We start from the raw sequence: 19,902 nt of genomic DNA on the forward strand, positions 1-19,902 counted from the left end.
CGAATACCAACATTCACCATAATTCGAACCCTATCTTGCATTTATCCTCCTCGATAGGAGTCATTTTTCGCAAAGGCTAAGAACCATTCCTCAATGGATATCGTCTCTGACTGCCTACTCCTTCACACAGGCACAAAACCGCAGCAACAAATTATCACAGCCCTAATCCAACACCCGGATTCCAAGTGCTGAAGTTCGGCTCAGGAGTCCCATTCTCAGAGATGATCTAATCACACAAATCAGTCTGCTTCACGAGATGGTCCTCTTTGCAGTCCGTCTTCGTCCCCGGGTGGATGAGTCTGTTGGGCAGCCCCGTGCTTGGGCCAGTAGCAGATGGTGGAGGAGGTGATACGGGAGCACTAGACCGTTTTGCTGCAGGATTAGAAGACATTGTTGCTGACGGTTCATGCCTGGGGGTCACAGGGAGGATCGAAAGAGGCATTGATTCGGATCGTTTTGCAGGAGTGGGTGGAAGGATTGAGAGAGGCATCGACTCTGATCGTTTTGCAGGAGTGACTGGTAGTGCTGACGGTTCCTGTCCGCCGGACACGGGGAGGATTGAGAGAGGCGTTGATTCAGATCGTTTTACAGGAGTGGGTGGAAGGATTGAGAGAGGCATCGACTCTGATCGTTTTACAGGAGTGGGTGGAAGGATTGAGAGAGGCATAGACTCTGATCGCTTGGCAGGAGTGGGTGGGAGTATTGAGAGGGGCGTTGTATCGGGTGCCTTTTTCACCAAAGCTGTAGGCCGTGCTTTCGTCGGGGATTGACTAGGGAGGCCAAGGGAGAACGTGACTTCTGTTGTTGACGACAGAGATCGGGGCAAAGCGGATACGATCAACGTTGATGGTGTGGGCGACCTCTTTGACAAAGGTGGAATAGAAACTCCAACCCCTGGTGGAAGTGCCCTTTTTGCAGGCGCACGCCAGATGGGCGCTTTCACACAGTAGGAATTACCTTTCTTGAAACCTCTGCAATCGTAATCAACTCCCGGATTCTAAAAGAAAAGCGTAAGCATCATAGAAAACCCGAGGGAGATTTAAGAGTGATGACAAACCCAAAGCGAGAATTCGGATTGCTTGAGGCTGAAGTACTTCACGATAGTAGGGCAGGCATTGGAGTCCGTAATTTTGTTAACCCAAAGTTGACATTGCTTAGTGGTTCTAGGGTCAACCACTCCTGTTGGCTTCGTTCCTGTATCGAACGGAACCTCCACGGCGCCAGCCGAGAGAACCAGAGCTTGGACGAGAATTGGCCAGTACATGATGGCGTATACGAAGAAGCTTTGAGTAATTGATGATTTGAGGAAGGCTATGGCGTCTCAACAGGGAGAAAGCCATGGGTTTTATATGCGATTCATCCAACTCATGGACATCAACGGCATCCTGTCTCTAAGCCTGAGCGAATGCAGCATGTCCAGAAATCGTCCGAATATTTCATCGTGCTGCCTTCTTTGTCCCGACTGCTGACGATTATCGAGCGAAAGGATGTTGCAGAACGACGGACGGTTCAGCTTCCCGTTGATCTATTGGCACTAAGCTCCTGGGACTTAAGGGAATTCTGCAGTATGTGGTGGACGAATGGATACCGCTCCCTTGATGACGACAGCCAACGGAATGCATACATGGACTTGAACCCCAAGGATCAACATATACATTGCACTTTTCGGCATGGTCCGACGGGTATGAAATCTGCAAAGACAGAAAGGCATCATTGATGTTTGCGCGTACTCTCCCGATTGCGCGCTTCAATGACATCGCGAAATGCGGACATTGTATCCCAACAAACGTAAACGTCAACGGGATGCGTCGATAACTTGGTATCTCTTTAAAAATATGTTTTGTATCTGCTAGCCTCACCGACAGTGAACAAGAGGATTGTTCGAGGCCACCAAATTTTTTCTCATGGATTTGACATGCCTTCGTCCCACAACAGTAGGGTTAACTAGGCAAAAAGTACCTTGCGTGGTACACAAAGCATTGCCCCACAAACTGAGAATTTAGTCCGCAGGAAAAGAAAAATATACGCGCGGCTTTCCAGGCGTATTCAAGCCCCAAACATAAGGGGAGAAATGAATGCTTGGGTCGCTCTTGTTGTAGACAACGCCTTTTCTAATTTGCGGCTAGCCGCTCGGGCCTAATATTTGGACTAACGGCGCATTTAGTTTGTAAACGACCGGCCCTGCGGTTGAGAGGGGGAAATTTCATCGCCATCCACTAACTCATACTCAGTTATGGATACATTTCTCTTTCCCCGCTTGAACAGACGGGACGCGGTTCGCAGCCGTAGCATTCCAACGATCGCGAGAAGCATGCATGCTATCCACGCAAGCCAGATCAAAAATGGTACATGTGCGATGTAAAGCCCTCTTGATATAAAGGTTAGTATATTCATATGTAGTACAGATGCATGGGAAAGCGGGAGAAGGTACAGGTGTGCAATTGCCGCCCATGTACCCTGCACTTACAGCGCAATATTGAGCCATGCAAGCATCAGCACAGCTCGTCCAAAATATATATGGGCATAGGTGACGGATGTCCGGCGCTTCAGTTTAAGAAACGCTAGATGATGCCAATATCCGATGCAGGGTTGCACCAATATGGCCAATAGCAGACATATACCGATCAACTTGTGTGTTCCATGCGCGTCCCCCAGCTGCCCATAGTCAAACAGAATCAGAAATTGGCATCTCGGGCGAAGGAACGGAGAGAAAAGAAGTTCGCCAGCGGGAACGTACCTGAATCAGTTTCTTGGAAATTAGAAGCGCGATGCTCATTCCACCTACGGCTCCGATAACAGCGCTGGCTTGAACAACCCAATGGCGGGAAAATGCGGATTCACCCCCCTGTCGAATGAACCCCACTCCCAATGGCATGATCAATGTGAAAACGACGGCAAGGACGAAGCCATGCACTTGAAACAAGAAACGGCGTATACTTTCAGAGTTCGACTGTGGATCTTCGGGATGAACTGATCCTCTATCGATCATAAGCATCTTCAAGTTAGTCCTGGGAAAAGATGCTGAGCGTCCATCGGCCATGTTGAGGTAGAATCCACCTGTGCAGGATGTTATCAGACTGGCATCCCAATCTTCAGATCTTCGGGCCAAAAAAAGAAAAAAAGATGAGAAAAGAAAGGGGGGACTCACCATGACCATGATGCCCATGGTACTCCAACCGATGGTCCACATCTGCCGTTTGCATGACCTGAGACGTATGCGTTGCCCATATCCAGGGTTGATGGTCCGTGTCCACCTTAATTTTCTTGCCCGGCCACCCGTCACATGCGTAACAAATGACGTGGACATCATGATAATGGGCATCCACAGAGGTTTGTATCACCTCATGAGACGGGAGTTCAGGGTGTGCTTCGGGGGGGAGATGCCCGCTGTTTCAATGCAAGTTGTTTCAATAAGCGACAGCCTTTTCTTTGTCTGCAATATTTTTTTTTTTCTTTTTCCTTTTATTCTTTCTGCCATGGGACTTATCGAGCTTACCTTGAACTCCTCACGCTCAGCGTAACATCTTGAGGATTGGCGAAGATCAGCCCCGGGACACGCTCCAAATCATGTAGTTAGAGAGAGGTACGGGGCAGAGGATGAACATACCTCCCTCGCGCTCACCGGGGTAGAAGATAAACATCATCGACCCGTCCATGCCGGTGCCCGTGCCAAACGCCGCCCATCCCCTACGACCAGTGAACTTCGAGGATAAGTGCAGGTAGACGTCGTTGCTGTTGCTCGTCCCATTCCGATAAGACGCCAGCGCGAGGCACAGATCAACGGAACCGTCCTCGTTGCTCTTGCAGAACTGGACTTTGGCAGCGGCGCTGAGGCAAACCAGCCATGCCAGAATCGAAATGTGTGGGAGGAGAAGCCAGCGTCGCCGTCGTTGGGACATTCTTCTCTAAGTTGTACTCAGGACGGGACACTGGGAGTTAACCAGCTGATCAGCGTTTCTATTCAGATTGTGGAATAAAGGCGTCCACACAGAAAGAGGTTTGCAGCCTTGACTTGTTAGTTTTCACTCGCTAGTGAGCGATGCTGGCCATGATGAATATGCAGGTGTCTCAAACCGAGCATTGCTCAAATGTCACCCTGCGGTCCTTTTGAACCCGCCAAGACGCCGCAGGACGCTTCAAGCCTGGTCAACGGCTCTCATACAACACGGCCAACTCTTGACGAAGCCTCTAAAAGGAAAACCCGTTCACCTTGATCGGGAGAGTGTTCCATACTTGTAACTGACTACGGAGTACTCGCTACTGCATTTCTGAACTTCACAACTTCCACATGCACTCTCAGCCAACAAGGGTGTGACAGGCCTTAAAGCCTACCAGCTTAGGTACAACCCTTAACGATCTACTGGAATAACAGCCGCTTCGGAATGTGTTCTAACCAGGTGAGCGTCCGTCCAAGCGGAGGGATGGTGACGTGCAGAAAGATGGTTCCGTGGCCAAATAGTCCGCAGGACAATTTTTCGTATGGGCGCATTCTCTGATTCCCTACGGAGTAGTTATTGCTATCTTGTACAGAGCACAGAGTAGTTAGGTGGTTCCCAGCGATCCGTTGGTCGAACCAAGAATTCCGGAAACAAGAAGTAAATAAATCTGCAGGGAGATGACAAACAAATAACGCCTCCCTACGGGGAAAACAAAGAGCAATTCTTCGGAGGGAAAAGGCCTCGAAAACGCTGCCTTTGTAATGAAACCACATGCTTGTGATTACGGTGGTACAGCGGGCGGTGATTCTGCTCAATCACAGCCTGCATGTAATAAGACCAAGTCCACTATAAGACAGGCTTCAAACGCTATCGGCCGCTTTCTCAAACTACGGAGTAGAGTCCGATGCCCATCCGGGGGGAAAGAATAAGGGGAGAAACATTCACTGGTGGTCTTTGCGCATCAACTAAAGCCCTTGGGCAGAGTGCCACAGCATCGTCCCGACTTCGCTCGTGACGGTAATGGTTCTGACATAAAGCAATCACTGGCTGCTACAAAAATGGAGTCGCACGTCGACTATAGACCACGATAGAATCGAATAAATACCGAGCTGTGCCTTGAGTGCAGTTTAACATCTTCTCTCACACTCGCGAGCATCTTCTCACCTGTTCCCAAGGGACCGGGTCCTGGCGAGTACATATAGCTCCTGAGGTATTGTGGATACCAGGGCTTGATGAAATTCAGGCCCTCGAACTGGGCCAGTCCAAAGATTTTTCCTTTTTTCTTTTTTGTGTTGAAGAATCCCTTCTATCGAAAAACGCTCCTGCCAAAGCCCATCGCAACTACAACTATTGCCTGGCTTTCGTTTCTTGATAAAACAAGACAGCTTGGCTGCGTTCGCCCCTTTTCCGTCAACGATCTCACGAGAAATGAGAATTAGTCTCAGCTATTTCATCGATTATCGAAACTCAGGAATCTTGTCGAGACGCTCAGCACGTTGACAGTCCACGATTCCTTTCCACCGCTGGGCAAAAAGGAAGTGGGCATATTCGAAGAAGAAAGCGGTCCTTTTTACCCAGGGTACTAAGCCTCGCGGGACAAAATGAACATGCGGGTTTGCTTTGGGAAATGCAGAGTATCGACACAGGTTCGACTCCTGATCGTCATCGCCGTTTCCTTTTCATTTGTGATGGGAGAATTTGGCGTGGGGTTCAAAACGCGGTCTCTCTCGCTCGTTGCCGACGCATTCCATTACACGGCGGATATCTTTTCCTTCATGGTGGCATTTCTCGCTGAAAAGGTAACTGTGGTTTAGTCCCCTCCCCCCCAAAAAAAATAAATAAAATAAAATAAAATGAAATAAAAAAAAATGAAAAGAGAAGAAAGGAAAGGAAAGGGAAGGGAAGGGAAAAAAGAAAAAGGCTACTCAATAGCAGCTAAAAGGAGATAATTTGGCTAATTTGCCCTGAACTCTTCGTTCAGTACTCGAGACGTCCAGATGAAAACAACAAACGAGGTTACGCCAGGCTCCCTACCCTCGCAGCGTTCTTCAATAGCGTCGTCTTGGTCGCTATTGGATTGGGCATATTTCTGCAGGGTATCGAGAGGTTCATCCATCTGCAAGGTGACTTTCCGCCGCCACACGATGCGCAGTAGCCAGCCTATGCTAACAGACTTCACCCTCCAGCCATATCGAGCCCGCTACTTGTCTTTGTAATGGGATGGGCCGGACTTTTCCTCAACATTATTTGCATCCTTATCATGGGACCACACGGACATCACCACCACCACGGCCACGGCCACGGCCACGGTCACGATCACCCCGTAGCCGGCGGACAGTCCTCGGCCGACGCAGACCCAAACAGACTCGAACCAGCCCCCGGCGGAACCCAGAACGCCCGGACAACCGGCACCAGCCTCTCGATCAAGGCGGTCGTCCTGCACATCGGCGCCGACGCGCTGAACAACGTCGCCGTGATCATCTCAGCGGCCATCGTGTGGCGCATCCCGTCGCGACACGAGGAGATAGATCCGGCGGACACGCGTGAGGCTAAGTTCTACGCCGACCCGGCGTGTACGGTGTTCATCGCTATTCTCATCATGGGCACGACGTGGCCGTTGGTGGTGCGGTCGGGGAAGGCGTTGCTGCGTCTGCCAGAGTCTGGTTCGGTGTCCATACCTTTGGATGAGAGGGCGAGTCGGACGGCATCGAAGTGACGGGTGGAGGGAGGTTTGTATCGAAGGGTCGAGAACTGTAACTCTAGTTATGTGGGAAGAAAGTTTAGAATAGCTTTTGTCAGCCGCTAGATAACTGGTTAGTTTAGCCAAGTTTTATTTCATGAAATTGGATATTCAAGATTCTACTGCAGCTTCTGCTCGGCGTTACCGAGATGTGTGTGTTTTGTGTGTTGTGAGATGGAGGTTTTTGCGGGCTGGCGGGCCAAGCCTGGAAGTATCTTTGTTGCGGATTTGCTTGGCATCAACCCCCGGGGCCCCTCTCCCAGCTTCCACGACCTCGCCTCTCGAATATGGCCACAATCCCGATTCAAACAACAAGCACACGAGGCAGTATGTAGCCCCGGCCAACATAGCCACCCAATCCCTAGCTCACCATGCTTCTCCGACTACCCCTCCGCCCGATTTCCATCGCCCAACGACCGCCCTACCTCTTCCCGGTCCCCAGCGCGTTCCGCCGCTCCATCCATCAGCACCGCCACCGCTCCCCGCTCCGTCCCGCCTTTCTCCCCTGTCTCCGCAATCCAACCCCCCTGCAGCGCCACCTCCACCTCCCGGCCATCCTCATCCCGCCGCTCGTCTTCACAGGACTCTTCCTCCCCCTCTGGCTCTACAAGTGTGCGATGATGATCGTGTTCCAGAACCGGATCATCTACATGCCGAGCATGCCGCCGGGTGCGCGGCGGGAGAAGATCGAGGATTACGCCGGTATGTGCGGCGGTGTGAGGTGGACGGAAAAGAGGATACGGGCGCGGGACGGGGTGGAGCTGGGGTTATGCGTGGGTGAGAGCGCCAATAGTGGGAGGTTGAAAGCCGCGGACACTGCGGAGAGACATGTGGTGATTTTGTATTTTCAAGGGTTAGTAGGAAAGAGAAAAAAAAAGAAAAAAATGATAACCTTGGTTTCTTTTCTTTTCTTTTTTCCTTTTTTTTTTTTTTTTTTTTGTTTGAGCTGATTTCGATCTACGTATGATTTATTGGTTTCTGTAAGGCTAAGAATTTTTTTTTTAACTTTGTTCTGCGTGTTCGATGAATGTAGCAATGCTTCGTCCCTACCTCCCCGGTTGCCGCTTTTATCAGGCGTGCTCAAGGATCTGGAGCGAGGAGGCTCCGATCCACGCGTGAAATACACCTTCGTCGCGCTCTCGTACCGCGGCTACTGGACGTCTCGCGGACGAGCGTCGCAGAAGGGGATCGAGCTCGACGCGCTCGCGGCGCTCGACTGGATCCACGAGGAATACTTCAAGGATCTCGACGGTTCTACTACCTTACGGCGCGACCACGGCGACACCGTCGTCCTCTGGGGACAAAGTATCGGCGCGGGCGTAGCCACAGGCCTCGCCGCGCATCAGTGCGAGACGAAGTCCAACCGGCGGACATCCGTCGGCGGACTCATACTCGAAACGCCGTTCCTCAGCGTGCAAAGCATGCTCGTCGCGCTCTACCCACAACGCTGGCTCCCGTACCGATACCTGTGGCCCTTTCTGCGCAACTGGTGGGACTCAGAGGCGGCGCTGAAGCGAACGGGTGTCGCGCTGCAGGAGGCAGGACGGGAGCTTGGGCGAGGATCGGAGAGGAAGATGCGGGTCTTGATCGTGTCTGCTGCGAACGACGAGCTCGTTCCGGGACAGCAGTCCGACAGACTGGAGGAGATCTGTGGAGAGTCGGGGCTGGATGTGCAGAGACAGAGGGTCGCGGGAGCTCTCCATACAGACGCGACAGTTCGAGCTGAAGGTCGAAACGCGGTGGTGAGATTCTTGAAAGAGGTAGGGGAAAGATGACGTCTCAAAAAAAAAAAGAAAAGAGAAAAGGACAAAAACGAAGCCTTTGGTTATTAGTAATACTATCATGCAGGGTCTTAACTAGTTACTATGGATTCCGACGTAGTTATGCTCCCTTTCGATTACAAGCTCGTGTGGAGTGCAGAACACGAGATGTGGTGCAAGCTCCTTTGACGAGCGGGAGCCGTTTCCGAGACTAGCTGCGGAGAGGGGGACGGAAGGGCGTGGTGGAAGTGAGTGTCAGCGTCAGACGGGCGCAGAAAAAAGAATTGTCGAGATCGAATCGAGAAAAGACGCGACACGTGGTTGTCAGAGATTCTCCAGCAGGGAGAAGCTCCCATGTCATTTCCGGCTTGGTGGTTGAAGAGATTTCGTGATCCACAGATGTCCTTGGCAGGGCGCGGTCTCGTAGTCAGTTTAGCTCACATTACGAACAACAACCAAGCTTATCTCTCCCTCTCCCCATTTTTCTCTCTCTCTCTCTCTCTCTCTCTCTCTGTGTGTCTCTCTCTCTCGAAACTCGAGTGTGACATCACACAGCCGCTGAAGGAAATTAAGTGCTCCGCACTCAAAGGGAGAAGCAGATGTGACAGGGCGCCAGGCTGCAGATCCGCCTCCCTCAGACTGCCCCAGTTGATGAATAGCTCGGCAAATTCTGCAAGCATATGATTTTGTTTTGTCCTTTTTCTTTTTCCGGGTGCATTGACTGGGGCATATGTATTAATAATTCGCATGCCAATTTTATTTTTTAACTATTTTTTATTTTTTTCCCCCGCATGATTACCCCAAAAACCCACCTCAAAAAGTATAGATGGATGTCACAGCTCCCTGACGCGGACAGGCCAACCGGAGAGCAGACCGGGAAACATGCAGCGTAATCAAGCGCTTTTTCAGATTGCATGCTCACCAGCTAGTTACATAGTTTGCCGCGAATACAAAAAAAGGAGCCAGCAAAACATCGCGAAACCAGACGATGCGAGAAAATGAAACGAGAAAATCCTGATGACAAATCCCCTTGCTGACTCAACCCGACGTCATATCACCCCAAGCGGTTTAGCGTACACTCACTGGCCCGTGCGGCTTCCGCCTGAATTGGCCAATCACGGCGCTTGGCTCGGCATTAGAGTTTCACCGCCGAGAATAGCTTAATTTTCTGCGGGAGCGGGTCTTTTTTTATTGTTTTTCTCTCTCCTTTTTTCTTCTTCTCTTTTCTTCTTCTTTTTCTTTTTGACTTTCCTGGACGTCTAGGCGGGCCTCGGAGCCGCGGCGCTCCCTGTCTCCTCTTCAACTGCCCCATCTTGGTGCTTCTCTTGTCGGGCGAGACATATAGTTACTGTATGAGATTCTTGCCGAAGACGAGTCATTACAAGGCGAGTGGCTACCCGTCAGGAGTTCGAGGCAGCAGGGATCAGGTGGCGTTGAAAAAGAAAATAAGAGGTAGTTTTCCTTTTTTTTTTCTTTAACCCCAGTTCTGAGACTAGGCCCGCCTTTTTTCGTTGTGAATCCACATTTAGCCGCCAATGCGTTTTTATTCTGGGAGATGGAGTGTGATACACTGCTGTAGTCTGTATCAATTGGTGGCGTGCGATGCTGTAGATGGGAAGAGCTGTGTTAGCTACGAGCATGAATACTTTGATCATCATCATCATCATCATCATCATCGTTACTGAATGTATGAGCTATCGGTCCTGCCATGTCGATCAAAACGGTACAGAGTATGAAGCAGTAAACAAATGATTCTAATATCACTTCCAGATAAACAAATAATTCTAATACTGTATCACCTCCAGAGTGACTCCGTACTCCGTATATACATACTCGAACAGCGTTCTCGGCTAGCAGAGGCGATCCGCCCTCCTCTAGAAAATGGATCTCATGCATTGTTTCTATTTCGAGGGCGAGAGTCAATCTCCGAGGGGAATCACGGACGGAAAAAAAAAAAATGAATGAATGAAAAAAGGAAAGGATAAAAATTTTTTCTTCTTTTTTCTCCAAGTGTGTTGATGTCAGTCGCCTCCACCGGCCAGACGCGCGTGCCCCACCCGCCGGCCCCAAGCAAAAAAAAAAAAAAAAGGGCCTGAGAGAGCGGCAAGCAGGTTGCAGGTGCCGGCCACCCGTGACCCTGACCGGTACCTAGGAGGTACCCATCACGGCAATTCCACCGCAGAGTGGTACCTCTGAGGTACATGCTACCCAGTGCATCTCCGTACATACACCCATACTCCGTACATTCTTGGTTTCTTGTCTTTTCTTTTTTACCTTTTTTTTTTTTTCCTTTTTTCCCCACCGCAATACGCACAGTCCACCACGTTCTGTCGGCGGCATCTGATTGGCGGGCGGGGGGCGACGACTCACAGGGCGGGCAGGCGAGATGGAGAAAGACGTGGTTTTGTCTGAACCTGCCGGACTCGGGAGGTCGTCCCCAGTATTAATGACTCAAAGGAAAGAAAGACACGGGGAAGAGAGCGGCGAGGTTTCCCGTTTCTGACTGCGATTTTTTTTTTTTCTGGTGTGTTTGTTTGTTTGTTGTTGATGGCTGGCCAGATCCGCGGTTTTGGGGCTGGACCCGGCAGGAACTGGCAGGGAAAACCCGGTAAGGATTGGACTGGAACCGGGAAGGAACGACGACACGCGAGTTTCAAAAAAAATAAAATAAAATAAAATAAAATAAAATAAAATAAAAAAATTAAAATAGTTAACAGACTTACTATGAAGTTAGTTAACTAAGTAGTGGCGAGGAGGCTGTCAGGAGTCATCTTCGTGGCCTGCCTGTCAGAGGGCGTCATCCGCCTACCGAAAAAGTATCGAACTAACTATATAATACGACATACCGCTTAGTTAGTTACTTTGCTTGCTGCTAGTTAACTAATGCTGCTGCTGCTGTTGCTGATGATGATGATGCTCCTGGCTCAATTATTAATCGCTGCAGCTCTCATGATCATCGTGTTCCAGATCTAAACTGTATACAGCATCGCGATCCAAATCTATATATATTTATATTTCCTCGGACCATCCTCCTCCTCCCTGCAAGGACCGCATCGCTGCTCGCATCAAACCCATTCAACCATCCCCCCACCCCCGCCTCTTTACTCCGTCCGTATACGTCTATACATCACACACCGAGCTTGCTTCCCTGTCATTCCCCTGGTCGAGTCTATTCGCCAGTCACTTGACACACACCTCTCTCTCTCTCTCTCTCTCTCTCTCCCCCTCTCCTGGTCGACACATATCTGCGCCATCGCACACCCCCTCCTTCAGTTAAAACGCATTCCCAGCCCTTCCCTCCCCGCATCTTGGATTCTTGGTTGCTTGGGTGTCGAAAAGTCCGCAATCTCCCCCCCCCCCCCTTCTTTAGACGTGGCAGAGAGGCAGCACCTTTCCGATCCAGCTGCAGAGCCTTGGCTTTTGTCGTTGAATTCGTTTGTTGTCGTCGTCGTCGTCGTCGCACGTCGCTGTCGCTTCTCTCCAGTGAGGGAAATAAAACTACTGCTACCATCCTAATCAATCGGTCTATACCGGGGGGGGGTTTTACGGTCGCCCTTTGTCCGGCAAGTTCGTCACAATGCCCTCCTCTCTGGAGTCCCGGAGCACTGGGACATTCAACTCCATCACCCGCAAGGGCCGTCCGTCCGTCGAGATCACGCTGGACGGTGATGTCTCCTCCCAGTCCCGCGGGATAAACACTTACACCACCCTTGACCCCATCGAGGGCAAGGTCGTCATCAGCGCCGACACCGACGTCCGCTTCGATCAGATACACATCTCCTTCATCGGCGCAGCCAGGACCTTGATCGAACGCCCCGGATACGCTGGTCCCACCGTCGGCCAGTCGTCCGCCTTCCACGCCTTCCTGAGACTCACACAGCCAATTGAAGAATCCCAATACCCCCAGCCCAGGGTCCTCGAGGCCGGGCGAAAGTACTCCTTCCCCTTCACCTTCGTCGTCCCGGAGCGATTGCTGCCCCATGCTTGCAAGCACGAAGTCAATCATCCTCAGATCCAGGCCGCTCACACCCACCTCCCGCCGTCCCTGGGCGGTCACACCCTCGCCGGCCGCGGCGGCTCGAAGCTGCTCGACGACATGTGCCCGCAGATGTGCCAGATCCAGTACAAGATCCGCGCACGGGTGGCCAGATTCGACCTGCCCGAAGACCAGCCACCAAAGACACTCGTCGAGGTCGTCAGGAAGGTCCGCATCGTCCCTGCGACCGACGAGGAGCCGCCCCTCGACGTGGCTGACAGCAATGAAGAGTTCCGCATGCGTAGTGAAAAGATCGTCAAGAAGGGTACCCTACGCAAGAAGTTCGGCCGCATCGCAGTCGCAGCCGCTCAGCCAAAACCATTCCGTCTCCCTTCTGTCCACTCTGAGAGCTCTGAGAATGTGTCGCCAGCGACCATGGCGACGCTGCACGTACGCTTCGACCCAGATCACGAACACCAGACGCCGCCCAAACTCGGGTGCCTCTGGACGAAACTGAAAGTCAACACCTTCTTCGGCATCGAACCCTGGTCCGACTTCCCCAGCCGCTCTTCGAAGCTGGCCTGGAACTACAACAAGGGCGTCTACACGGACACCCTCTGTCTCGCCTCTCGCTGCGTGGCATCCGCAACGTGGCAGAAACACACCACGTCCGCTCCCCCTTCCCCGTCCTCCTGCAGCAGCAGCCGACGCTCCTCCATCCAGTCCAACTGGACAGACGGCTCCCTCGTCGGCCCAACAGCATGCTTCACCGGCAACACTTACTACACCGCCACCGTGCTCGTGCCCATCTCCCTCCCTTCGCACAAAGCCTACGCCCCGACATTCCACTCCTGCCTCATCTCACGCACCTACTCCCTCGATATCTCTCTGTCCTACAATCCTTCGAGCTCCAGCACCTTCACCACCCGGCAGACCATCTCGCTGTGCATCCCCGTCCAAGTCACCGGGCAGGAGAGCCTCACGGCGGTGGTGGCCAACCGCGCGAGAGAGGCTAGTGCGCAGAGTGCTGCAGCGGACGAATTCTTCACTCCGCGAGTCATCACGCCACCGAGCCCGGAGTATGTCGGGCAAGCAAGACTCGAGGGTATGAGTATGCTCTCTGGTTCGACAGCGTCGGCGCCTCCAGAGTATTTGAGCTTGCTGACAACGTCCGCCCATTAAGTTCAAAAAAAAGGAAGGGAAAAAAAGGGGAAAAAAGTGCCTTACTTTGTCTGGTGTTTCTTTCTCTGCATGGTTCGGATTTTTTTTTTTTTTGTTCTTTTATCAGGATGTAGGGTCTCTGGGAGCTCGTTTTCGGCGAACAAAAAATTGTTGTCTTTGGTTTCTTTAATCTGCGAATGTTCGCAGCTCTTCGTCTTACTCTTAATTAACTAATGCCCAGCAGACGGTTTATGTGGACCTGTATCTAGATGATTTATTTTTTTTCCCCCCATGTTTGATACCCCCCCTTTGCTTGTGGCCATAGTTGTAACTCAGGCAGTTACGGAGTACTGTATAGTTAATTAAATACTCTAATATAAAGCTGCTTTTACGCGTAGCAGAACGACTCATACAATTTCAAAATTATATATATATATATGCGCTGGAGAGGGAGAAATGTCCAAGCGTAACGGAATGCTAATCCGCATACGGAGTACTGTATACTCCGTACATCTGCTCGTCATCCCTCTTCCCCGGGAGCCAACTGACTGCTGCAATTGGCCCCTGGAGCATCGCGCTTGTCAGGTCGATTCTATGAGTGTGTTATATACTCTGTATAGTGGCCCCCCTTTCTCTGGGTATTACCGAAGCCATTAGTGACAGCCGCTTCAGGTGTGCTGCGTGCACTAGCGCCAAAGTCAGGACCTCTAGGGAACATCCAGCCTGTTTTTCTTTTTGTTTTTAATCTTTAATATGCATTTTTTTTCACTTTTTGAGAAAATCGAGATGTTATATATATAAGTTGCTAGAAGGGAGAAGGAAAAAAAAGGAAAAAATTGGTTCTAACTGAGAAAATATTGAAATGCAGCTGTATGCACACAAGGCCTTGTGGCGTAATTGGCAACGCGTCTGACTACGAATCAGGAGACTGCAGGTTCGAGCCCTGCCAAGGTCACAAAAACATCCTTTTTTTTCTTTTTTCAATTTCTTTTGTTGTTTTTTTTTTCGCTTTGGGTGGCGTTGTTTGCTTTGTTTGTTTGTTTCGGAGTCGAGAAGGCTCCATTACACGGATCACCTCATACGTACTCGATAGCTCTCATCACACCCGGTCCAAACTACCTCTAGACAAGCAAAAAAGGTTCCGGGGTGTTCACGACAGGGTCAGCTTCAGATCTCGCGACAAATGACACCACCATCTCCCAAAGGTCAGCGTGCGAAAAGATCAAAGCTTATTTTATTATATTTTGTTCATCACGCAAATATAGGGGGGGCATCCCTGATTATATGCTGTGTGTGTGCTAGGTCGGTTGTCTCCGCGCCGAAGTCAGGAGGTAATCTGTCTACGAGAAGGGTGCAAATTTGTCATGAGGGAGAGTATGTTTTTCTTCATTGGGTTATCTTTCTTATACGCGGCTTTTCTCTTCACTTGTTTTCCTACTATATCACTCCCGTAGATTGGTTTTGCTATTGTTGGCCGGTGCCCACCCAACCTCCGGCCATATCTTGTGGGAGCATGACGAGTCAGATCATTAAATACTTTGTGTACATCAGACAAAATACCATTATCGGGGGAGGGCAAGGCACAGCAACCTTGGAACGATGGCCTCTTAATTGCATTAACATGCCTGGGATTTAGAACCCTAATTTAGGATATGGAGTCAGTGCTCACTATTCTAAGCTTATCGAGGCGAAGACATGCCGCTGCTCCGACTTGGATTTACTTGAGATTTTTTAGGGGTGCCGTCTTGACTCTTATATTTCCCACACTCCTGGAGCATTACGATATGCAAGTTACTCCGTCCCCTCCTCGGAGATTTTCTTGCTTTCCGGCTTTTGCTCCACTTCAATGTCTGCTAACCTCGCTGTGGTAGAAACTTTGCAGAAACAAAAGTGGCATCATTTACTTCGACAGGGGGACAAAAAAATGGAAAGAATCGAAAGATCTTATAAACTGATGTGAACCCATTTGTCGCTACCACTATTATCGCTCTCTCGCTCAAGCCTTTTCGAGAGCTTGTACGAAGTGCAGGAAACACAAAGACTTCGCAGCTATCACTTCTGCCTGCATACCGACGCTCATTACACGGGTTTTTTTGCACGGCGCAAAGATTGCAAAAGGCCACTTAAGGAATGTACTTGGAGGAAATCTTCAAGCCTGTCATGGTGTCGCTATCGGCCCCTGGGAGGAAGGGGGAGGAGAAGGATCATCACATTCGGCTACGCCAATTTTCGCATCTGGGGAAGTTGGGAGCTAAAGCTGGAGAGTCGTGGCGCTTCTGGATGGGATGGCCCCCGCAGTACACTTCAGCAGCAGAGTAGCTGGTTAAGTTGCTCTCCACGGGGAGCCATTTGGGATCTTCGTATATCCCATATGGTGAGAGACCAATGTCAAAAACCAGTCAGAACGGTAGGTGGATTTGATTCAATGGTTGTAAGCAAAGCCCAGAAAATAATGCCACAGAAGTGAAGCATTATGCTGGGAAAAAGGGGGGGGCCGCCATGTGTTCACAAATAGTGACCTTTTCAAAGAGTCAGCCACTGCAAATGGATCCAGTGCATTGCTTGCAGAATATAAATTTTTCCCTATCTAAATGTGTTGAATTGGGAAATCACACATCAGGTTACAATGTTTCACTCAATGATATTGTAGGCAACCTGGTTTAAGCTATCACAAACAATACTAACAAACTACTACTCTGAGAGACACGAAAGGCAAAGAAGAGGAAGCAAAAGCAAAAGGGAAAAAAAAAAAATAAAAAAATAAAAATAATATGACCTTGGCAGGGCTCGAACCTGCAGTCTCCTGATTCGTAGTCAGACGCGTTGCCAATTACGCCACAAGGCCCGACTTGGCATCGAATGCCATTTAAATAATCAGTGAATATAAAATTTATGTTATCTTCAAAAACATCTACGCTGTCCAATGCCGGGGGAGGGGAAAAAAAAAATGAGAGATGCTTTGAAACTACAATGTGATGGCTGTACCTTGCAAAACGAGAATTGCGGCAGGGCTTTGTTTTATAAGTAATACAGGTTATGGATCACGATGGGTTCGATCCTGAGCTTTTGCGGTCTGTTCTGTTGGGTGTTGTTGGGCTGGGATCTATATAACTGCTTCAAAAGCTATTTACGACGACGGACATGACCTCCGTTATCTCTAGAAAATGGCATCAATTAACTCGCGGTCTATGCGGAGGCATCGGAGATACATACATAGACGTACATGACTGATAAGTCGAGCCGGTTATCATCGAAGCTTTCACTTTTGTCTCAGAACGCCTTTGTCTTTTTGGTCAGGCTTTTCCACCTTGTAACTAACTACATACGACTCCCACGTCCTGCCAAGCTTTCCTGCGCAGTACGAAATTCGAAAAAATGCAGATGCAAGGAGATAAGTTTCAGATGCAGAGTAGATCGTCGCAGATTTACAAACTCACCGCACCGCGTCTATATACATCCATCTTAATTGAAAGAGAGATTAGACAATGCTTGACTGTTGTCTCAGGAGAGCTAACTTACCTTTCCCCCTAGAAGACAAAACATGGAACACTCCTCATATTAAAATCAAATTTGCTTCATTCAAAGCGGTTGGTCATTATTATTAATATTATGCTAATTAGTTGGTTTCTTGTCTTGTTTCGTGATGTCCCTTTCCCACATACACGCCCACACACACACACACACACACTCTCTCTCTCTCTCTCTCTCTCTCTCTTTTTATACACACCTTCAAACCCCAGGTGAGAAAACCAAGCAGCACATCAAGACCCATCCAGGCAGCATTCCCCATGAAACGCCCACCTGTCTTGCTGCTAATATGTAACATGCCTGGTTTTCCTTTCCTTCTCATCTTTTTGTTCCTGAGAGAAAAAAGACTTTTCCACAATTAACTCCACACAGCCGTCTGAAAAGGGACAACTGCAAAGATCTCCACAGCCTCAGCTGGTGGAGTTTTGTAGGAGGTTAAATCAGAAACATCTCTCCTCCCCTCTGCTCCACCCCCTAAGGGACCAAGAGATAAATAAGAACAGGGCTTGCTTTCCAAACAAAAAAACATATGTATCATCCGCCCAGATCGCAGTAGAGTACAATTCGCGCCTGCGGACACAAAAAGCGCAAAAAAAAAAAAAAAAAAAGAAAAAAGGCCAAGCAGAACGGGTTCATATGCAACGAGCATATCAGAGATGAGGAAACACACGCAAAGTAAAATGCTATGTGCCATCTCCCAAAAAAAAAAAAAAAAGAAAAAAAAAGAACCGCTTTTTTCCCTTTCGCAATAGCGTAACGAGGATTAGCTCCCAGAAAGGGAGATAGATAGAGGTGGTAAATCGAGATAATAAAAAAACTCCGGAGAGCGCCTCCACATTTCCCTCCCAGACCAGGTCCATAGATCGACGCCAATCCCAAAAAAAAGGAGGAGGTAGAATGACAACACGTAACAGGTGGACAAGAACGCCGTGACATGCCGTGGTTGTTTGAGGTCTTTCTCCTTTTTCCCCCTTTTTTAATCCCAAAAAAGAGGGAAAAACTCTCAAGAAAAGGGTGCACCTCGCTATCGTGAGATTCCCAAGAAAAAAGGAGAAATTGGACAAGTCGACTTCGATGGTCGCGACATGTGAATATTAATTACATCTCGGGAATTTTTTTTCCCCCTTCATTCAGGTCGATTGAGGAGTTCGTAAACGGTATCTGATAGCGCGTTCTCTTCGTCTCGTTTTCTCGAGCTGCTTCTCCGTTGTAGAAAGGCGGGGAGTATGCCGAGCTTGCGGGACGGCGAAAACGATCGCGAAGGGTTCAGGATCGCGCCGGATGGTCGTGTCTGGATCGGGGAATATCGATGGAAGTACTTCGAGCCGAGGAGGATGAGGCGACGGTATCCCCACCATAAGAACGCGCCGACGATGCCGGCCAGAACGAATCCGAGGACCGTGAGAAGGACCCAATGGCCGCCCATCTGGATATGTTAGCTTAGCACATAGTCCAAAAAAAAAAAAAAAAAAAAAAAAAAAGTGAAAGGTAACACGATGACACTCACCCAAAAAATCAACCTAGCATCCTTTCCATGCCAACTGCTACCAGGATGGTGGGTGAAGAAACTCCACGAATGTCGATTGTACTCGTCCGCCATCATCACGCGAACGCGCTCGTACGCGGACGGTCTGCCTGCCATGTACTCCTTCCAAATGACAGATAGGAAAAGGGGGCCAGTCGAGTACATGACGGTGATATAAGGCAACACCCAGTGCCGGTTGTACGTCTGTAGAGAATCGATGACGCGCCGGAAGAAGGGATGCTGAGGCACGGATCCCATGATATCGTTGGAGATTCCGGTGGGACTGGTCTTGCGAACCCAGGCGGGATAGACAAGGAGCGGATCCAAGCGGCGATTGCAACCCTAACGCGATCAATATCAGCATCCGACCAAATCCACAAAGCCATATATATATATATATATTGTAGGTAGCAGGAGACCTGTCTTACGTCGTCGAGATCGATGTAGATTCCGCCATAGTACGTCAAGACGAAGTATCTAATAGCGTCGGCACGCTGGATGGGGTAGCGATAGTTCCTAAAAGTCTCGAGGAACCACGGGTACTGGCTCTCGATGAACGCATCGGCCTTCTCGTCTGTCCAGAGCTGTATATTTTTTTTTTGGGTTTTGTTAGTGTGATGATTGTAGGACGAGGAGATCTACAGGCACAATTTCCCAATCCAAACCATTTGAAGGGGGGCAAAAAAAAGAAGAAAAAGAAAACAAAAACGAGCAATGGTGAAAACAAAAAAAAGGGACCAAAACATAGATATCGACGAACCTTGTACTCATAGTCCGGGTGAAGCTCCAAGCAGCTCTGCTGGGCCTCCTGCCAGATAGCGGGTATGGACTCATTCTTGTAGGTCTGGTGGATGATCTTTGGGATGATGGGCTTCTTCTGGTCGATGAAGGTCGAGTTCGGTGCGGGGAGCTCGGTGCGGCTTATGGCGTCAGTCGCGGCATCTTCAAACAGGAGACTGAGAAGGGTAGAGACGCTGTTGACCAGGAACGCGATGACGATAAAATTCGCGATGATGAAGATCAGCGCGCCCTTCCGCATGGTGGGTGAGTGGTGGTGGTGTTTGCGGCGAGAGGTTCCCGCGTCGGAGCGACGACGGGAGGGTGAGAGGGTAAAGGGGGTTCGAAGTGACTCTTTTCTGCCACTTTCTCTCTCTCTCGATCAGCGCCTGGAATAAATTATCTTTCTATTCTTCTTTTTTCCTATTTTTTTTTTTTTTTTTTTATTACAACTTTGGGTGTGAAGGATTGGCCGGGTCGGGAGTTCAGGCGAGACC

General features: G+C 49.7%; 7 protein-coding genes and 2 non-coding genes across 9 annotated transcripts; 4 read left to right on the forward strand and 5 right to left on the reverse strand.

The window, feature by feature from the left end:
- Positions 1–226: 226 nt before the first annotated feature.
- Positions 227–1,264, reverse strand: CIMG_02811 (uncharacterized protein; the record flags this gene model as incomplete). The annotated part of the gene is made up of 2 exons (XM_001249039.2): positions 227–997; positions 1,058–1,264. 2 exons carry the CDS (start codon positions 1,262–1,264, stop codon positions 227–229), a joined length of 978 nt encoding a protein of 325 aa, XP_001249040.2.
- An 896-nt stretch (positions 1,265–2,160) lies between these two features.
- Positions 2,161–4,202, reverse strand: CIMG_02810 (uncharacterized protein; the record flags this gene model as incomplete). Its single annotated transcript, XM_001249038.2, has 7 exons — positions 3,990–4,202; positions 3,608–3,929; positions 3,497–3,524; positions 3,149–3,387; positions 2,738–3,057; positions 2,468–2,655; positions 2,161–2,368 (listed from the first exon to the last, which is right to left on the reverse strand). The coding sequence occupies exons 2-7, from the start codon at positions 3,897–3,899 to the stop codon at positions 2,161–2,163; spliced, it is 1,275 nt and encodes a 424-aa protein (XP_001249039.2). The 5' UTR covers positions 3,900–3,929; positions 3,990–4,202.
- Positions 4,203–5,539: 1,337 nt separating this feature from the next.
- CIMG_02809 (cation diffusion facilitator family transporter) lies at positions 5,540–6,654 on the forward strand (the record flags this gene model as incomplete). The annotated part of the gene is made up of 3 exons (XM_001249037.1): positions 5,540–5,737; positions 5,920–6,061; positions 6,125–6,654. 3 exons carry the CDS (start codon positions 5,540–5,542, stop codon positions 6,652–6,654), a joined length of 870 nt encoding a protein of 289 aa, XP_001249038.1.
- Positions 6,655–7,049: 395 nt separating this feature from the next.
- On the forward strand, positions 7,050–8,921 carry CIMG_02808 (alpha/beta superfamily hydrolase; the record flags this gene model as incomplete). The annotated part of the gene is made up of 2 exons (XM_001249036.2): positions 7,050–7,531; positions 7,712–8,921. The coding sequence occupies 2 exons, from the start codon at positions 7,050–7,052 to the stop codon at positions 8,451–8,453; spliced, it is 1,224 nt and encodes a 407-aa protein (XP_001249037.2). The 3' UTR covers positions 8,454–8,921.
- A 3,094-nt stretch (positions 8,922–12,015) lies between these two features.
- CIMG_02807 (arrestin domain-containing protein) lies at positions 12,016–13,978 on the forward strand (the record flags this gene model as incomplete). Its single annotated transcript, XM_001249035.2, has 1 exon — positions 12,016–13,978. The coding sequence occupies one exon, from the start codon at positions 12,016–12,018 to the stop codon at positions 13,594–13,596; it is 1,581 nt and encodes a 526-aa protein (XP_001249036.1). The 3' UTR covers positions 13,597–13,978.
- Positions 13,979–14,457: 479 nt separating this feature from the next.
- Positions 14,458–14,530, forward strand: CIMG_15002. Its single transcript has one exon. It is a non-coding gene; the product is annotated as a tRNA-Arg (tRNA).
- A 369-nt stretch (positions 14,531–14,899) lies between these two features.
- Positions 14,900–15,655, reverse strand: CIMG_12621 (uncharacterized protein; the record flags this gene model as incomplete). The annotated part of the gene is made up of 3 exons (XM_004445529.1): positions 14,900–15,215; positions 15,371–15,437; positions 15,646–15,655. The coding sequence occupies 3 exons, from the start codon at positions 15,653–15,655 to the stop codon at positions 14,900–14,902; spliced, it is 393 nt and encodes a 130-aa protein (XP_004445586.1).
- Positions 15,656–16,347: 692 nt separating this feature from the next.
- CIMG_15003 lies at positions 16,348–16,420 on the reverse strand. The gene has a single exon. It is a non-coding gene; the product is annotated as a tRNA-Arg (tRNA).
- A 1,644-nt stretch (positions 16,421–18,064) lies between these two features.
- Positions 18,065–19,667, reverse strand: CIMG_02806 (MIPC synthase; the record flags this gene model as incomplete). Its single annotated transcript, XM_001249034.2, has 4 exons — positions 18,065–18,529; positions 18,611–18,970; positions 19,057–19,212; positions 19,389–19,667. 4 exons carry the CDS (start codon positions 19,665–19,667, stop codon positions 18,230–18,232), a joined length of 1,095 nt encoding a protein of 364 aa, XP_001249035.1. The 3' UTR covers positions 18,065–18,229.
- Between the last annotated feature and the right edge of the window lie 235 nt (positions 19,668–19,902).

Source organism: Coccidioides immitis (genome assembly GCF_000149335.2).
Source record: "Coccidioides immitis RS genomic scaffold supercont3.1, whole genome shotgun sequence".
Classification (NCBI taxonomy): Eukaryota; Fungi; Ascomycota; class Eurotiomycetes; order Onygenales; family Onygenaceae; genus Coccidioides; species Coccidioides immitis.